Raw genomic sequence first — 4,852 nt, 5'->3', positions numbered from 1 at the left:
TAACACCTAATTTGATCACTTATGATCAAACTTTTCACTTTGAGCGAAAGTTCTCGTTCCATAATCCTGGCTCAATGGGTGAAAAAACAGTTCAGTGATTCTACACAGACCGTGTGGGTGAACCACATCACAATCGAACACACACCAAAGATGGACCCCATCCCTCTGGAGAAAATGTGGCTCATGCTTTCAGTATATGATATGTTTGTGCGGTTTTGGTGTGGTTTATCCAGACAGTTTGTCTAAAAGTTTTCGGTGAAAAAAAGATAGCCCCCGGTCAATATACCCCGGTCCCCGTCTCAACTTTAAAAGATTATGTACGGTCGGTGAGTGGGTCAATAACTATGTTACCACACACGTCTTCGACTTAGAACCGCATCTTAACATCACAGTGAAATACAACAGCAAAATCCTACACCGAGGAAAAAGATTTTCTTGAGATTCTAATGGAGAAAATGGGTACAGCGGAATCAGAACTAGATGAATTGTTTGGACAGAAGAAACGTGTGAAGAACCCTCTTGTTCCAATGGGTAAATTCATTTTCTTCTTCTTCTTTTTTCTCTATGTCTAGATATTTTTTGTGTACTTTCTCCAATGAAAGAAATTATTTCCCTAATTTTAGTTAAGTAGCCCTAATTTTGATTTACCTGCACTGGGTTTTGTCCCAATTTGATAATTTACTAACGATCATGACTTCATTTGTGGATCTTTGTTATTATGCTCGCATGATCTAGTAGGATTTCCTTTGCCTGCTTTCTTATGTTTAATGTTGATCAAGTTTTTCTTTCTATACGTAAAAACTAGTTTAGTGAGAAAGAATAAATGTGGTTTAATGGTTGTCAGAGTGTTTAGAACATTCAGAACTGGCTTGGCTTGCCTTCCTATCCTAAGTAAAATTACATGTATGCAATATCCTAGTAGATTTCGACTTAGATCAATGTGATTATCTCATTTTAAGAGACAACTAAACGAGAGATATGGTTAATTTGATGCATAGGACTTCTAATGGATATGCCACATAGACCGCTTACTGATTTGAATGTTGGGTGATCAAGAGAGAAGCTACGGAGGATATTGCATACATGTAGAGTGAGGTATATAGGTTGTGTGCTATGTCATCGGGCAAGATAGAATCTTAATATGGACAATCCGAAAGAAGATATAATCTTGATACGTTCCAGCAGATAAACTAGTGGAGTCTGACTTGGGTTAGTTTATATACCTCAAAGGGAAGCAATTCTACAATGACAGTATGTGATTCACACATCAGCACTTTGTTTAGCATTTTTTATGAGATGCCATTGCCATGACTGTTCTTATGGTATAGGATTAGAAAACTATTGAAACTCTAGGATTGACAGATCATCAAGTATGAAAAAGGAAATAGCAAAAGAAGAAAAATGAATCCGATTCTTTTTGAAAGGATCTACATTTGGTTGATGTTGTTTTTTATATCGGAATCATTTCAAAATCCATGCAACATAGTGAGTACTTATAAGACAGTAATCGTAACAAGAACATTTCAAACAATCAGGTTCACTTCATTTTCCATTTCGTGCAGGTGCACAACTTATGAAAGTTATGCTACATATACTGTCAAGTGTCTACATATACACTTTGTTTGTGTTCGAGGTTGAGATATAAGATCTGATATGGGTCTGTCTTTCAAGGTTCTTTGGTTAAATTTATTATTTGAAACTTCATCCACTGGAAATATTGTTTGTACAAAGGAACGTAGGCTAAAATCTTTTGTCCATTTAGTTAATTTGATAGATTTTCAGGTGCGCTTATGACTGCGGGGGTGCTTACCGCTGGATTAGTTAGTTTCAGGCAAGGGAATTCTAACTTGGGCCAGAAGCTAATGCGAGCTCGTGTAGTTGCTCAGGGTGCTACAGTTGCACTTATGGTTGGCACTGCTTACTACTATGGCGAAACTTTCACCCGTAAAGACACTTAGCCTCAAGTGAAAATATCTTCTTTACAGTGTTCAGTTGTTCTTTAATTCATTCAGTATTTGTTTTCCATCCTGTGTTTTGTACAAAACTGAACAACCTTATCCGATTGATTGATCAATAAAAAAGATATACCTGTATCAACTTTTTCTCTCTCTTTTTGATGGAATATCTGTATCAACTAGTGTTGATACATTTTTCTGTAGAAAGTTGTAATTTATAGGTCATACAATTCTCTGTTAGATGTTGAAGTGTACTGAGTCGGGATTTTTGTAAAAATTTCCTAGTTGTATGGTGCACCTAAAAGTAAAATAAAATATGTTTGCAGCAATACAAGTAAATCTATGAGATTTAACTTAGAATCTGGAAATGGGTTATGAACCGTGCTTTTACGAGTTTTACTGTTCGTAATTGTATTCTATTCATCTCCTGAACCTGAAGGATATTTAGATTTGAACGCTGGGTAAGGGCTTAAATTCTAGAATTGCTTAGTGTTTTATTGCTCTGTAATACACACGGTGGTGTAATTCGACAAATAGATTCATTTGTGTTTATAGATAAAGTAGAAGTACAAATCTGTAATTTGTTTCGGATGAAGCACTTGCTCTTGCACTTTGTTAGAGAATTGGTGCAGAACAAGTCTCTTTTAGGTCAGAGTTTCCATCTAATGATTAACAAGTTACTGACATATTCACCAAGGGGGGTTATGCTGTCCTCATTCTGAATTTCATGAGTCCAAGCTTAAAGTGAATCTTTCACGACAACTTAAGGGAGGGTAGTGAGTCCATACTCCACAGTTTGTACATGAAAACAAAACCAATGTGACGGTGGAAGTACGAAGGTTGGATTATGTATTGGTATACACTGGTTACTAGAGAAAGACAGAGACGACCCAATGTAACGATAGGGTTGTTGTACGCATTCCATCTCTTGTGTGCATTTCATGGATAGCGAAATGAATGAAAAGCTGACATCAAAACAATGATCGATATGTACAATGAGTGACTAGTTTGATCATGAATGTTCAATTTTTAAGGACCACTTTAAGCTCTAATAGAAACCTTTCATGGAGTCTTCTTGACTGTTAAAATGTTGCTTTCTTTTACTGAACAACACTGTCGTCGTAGTGGTCCACAATGAAGAGATTCAGATCTTCAAGCAGGGCCGGCCCCATAGGGTAATCAGGGAAAGGCTCACTTTGGGGCAGCAAGGCCTAGGGGCAACAAAAACCTCGTTTGACATAGGGGGTATTCTTAATAATAAAGTTTACTTAGGGACTTATTGAAGAACTACATAAATATTTGGGCAGACATTTAATTAATACAAATACCTGGAAACTTAAGGATGAATCGTGTTTAAACTCGTTAATTGATTTCGAGGTTTCAACAGACAATTTTTCTTTCCTTTTGCATTATCTTTAAGAGGGAGAAAGGTGAATCTCTAGACTCTATCCTCTTGTACTCTATGAATCTTAAACCATTGATGAGAATGTTGGTTAGGGTATTTTGGTTAGAAAATGTTGGGATTTTTCTTTGATCTATCTAATTGTGTTCGTATAATTAAATCAAGAGTTATTTAGGGCTTAGCTAGCCTTATTGAGGGTCTTCAATTCGTTTGATTTCTTTTTTTCTTTTTTTTTCTTTTTTTCTTTTTTTTGTTGAAACTGTTAAACCATTGGAATACTAGAATTTAGGGTTTTGAGACAATTACAATTTTATTTTTTGATTAATTAACTTTTGGGTGGTTTGAATTAGGGTCGTGATTAGGCTAGGTTATTTATATACTGAATTCGAAAAAGAACATAGATTTGGGGGTGTTTACACGAGGGGTCGAAGTATTTCAACGAACTTTGTAGGATTTATGTTTAGACATCAATATAAAAATATAGGTTTTTGTTATTATTAGAGGGCTGTGAATTAGGGGGCATAAAAAAAATATTGCTTCGGGGCAAATATTTTTCAGGAACGACCCTGCTTCAAGAAAGAAAAAGTGAATCGATGGGCAAAATCCACTGTTCGCTTCTGACTAATTTTTCTTGTATTGTATGTTCTATGTTCAGCTTCTGTTTATAGCTCTGCTCTCAACAACATGATAAACTTTGTAATTTTTGCTGAAGAAACAATGAAAAAGTTTATTCAAATAGTTCAACCATTAACTGTGTACACATATATCTCACTATCAGACACGTGTATATAAAAAGATACGTGGAAAGCATGCAGGACAAAACATCAAAACATGATGCATCACGAAACACCAAATAAACCCCGAGGAGTTACTTTATCTCATCCCCAAAAGAGAAGCTAAGATCAACGGTGGAGAGAAAGTTAGCTGACACGGACGTGACAGGGGCAGAAGACACTTGTCTGACACGAACAGACCCCTCAACTACCCACATTAAACACTCTGAGCAGTGTACGTGTCGATTAACCTGTGGAACGAGCGAGGATGCCTCTGCGGGATTAAGGGGCAAACACAGACCTCCGCGTGATAGACGCAAGGACACAAGAAGATAAGGTTCCAACGGTCTTCAGAGATGGGTCCCACATTCTAACCTTATAAATATCCCGTCTCCACCAAGACGGAAAAATCAGGAAGGGAAGGAGAGAGAGAGAGAGAGATTGCAAGTGTAAGTAAATCATTTAGAAGAGAGAAACATGTAACCCAAAAGTCACTCGACTATTCATGTAACCGTGAAGAACATAGTAAAACAACAAACCCCGTGGACGTAGGCCTTAGTGTTGAACCACGTAAACCTTGGTCTTATTTACATTTCAGCACTTTACGTTTATTTAGCTCTATGGATGTTTACTTATACGTTTTGTTTTCCTCACTTGTACTTATATCCCATGCGCAAACGCCTCGCATGGAGTTGTTAGATGAGGCCATGATAAACCCGAAG

At 36.8% G+C, this 4,852-nt stretch overlaps 1 protein-coding gene across 2 annotated transcripts; it reads left to right on the top strand.

Annotated features, from left to right (window-relative positions):
- Nucleotides 1-357: 357 nt before the first annotated feature.
- Nucleotides 358-2,294, top strand: LOC113276412 (RING-H2 finger protein ATL48-like). 2 transcript variants are annotated; one of them, XM_026526012.1, is made up of 2 exons: nt 358-531; nt 1,783-2,294. In XM_026526012.1, exons 1-2 carry the CDS (start codon nt 447-449, stop codon nt 1,956-1,958), a joined length of 261 nt encoding a protein of 86 aa, XP_026381797.1. In that variant the 5' UTR covers nt 358-446; the 3' UTR covers nt 1,959-2,294. The 2 variants fall into 2 exon arrangements, 1 of the variants encoding a protein (XP_026381797.1); XR_003324375.1 differs by having other exon boundaries at nt 394-531; nt 1,563-2,294.
- The last annotated feature ends 2,558 nt before the right edge of the window (nt 2,295-4,852 follow it).

This window comes from Papaver somniferum, chromosome 4 (assembly GCF_003573695.1).
Source record: "Papaver somniferum cultivar HN1 chromosome 4, ASM357369v1, whole genome shotgun sequence".
NCBI lineage: Eukaryota > Viridiplantae > Streptophyta > Magnoliopsida > Ranunculales > Papaveraceae > Papaver > Papaver somniferum.
The sequence above is the reverse complement of the archived record's forward strand: the minus strand, read 5'-3'. Positions and strand labels throughout refer to the sequence as shown.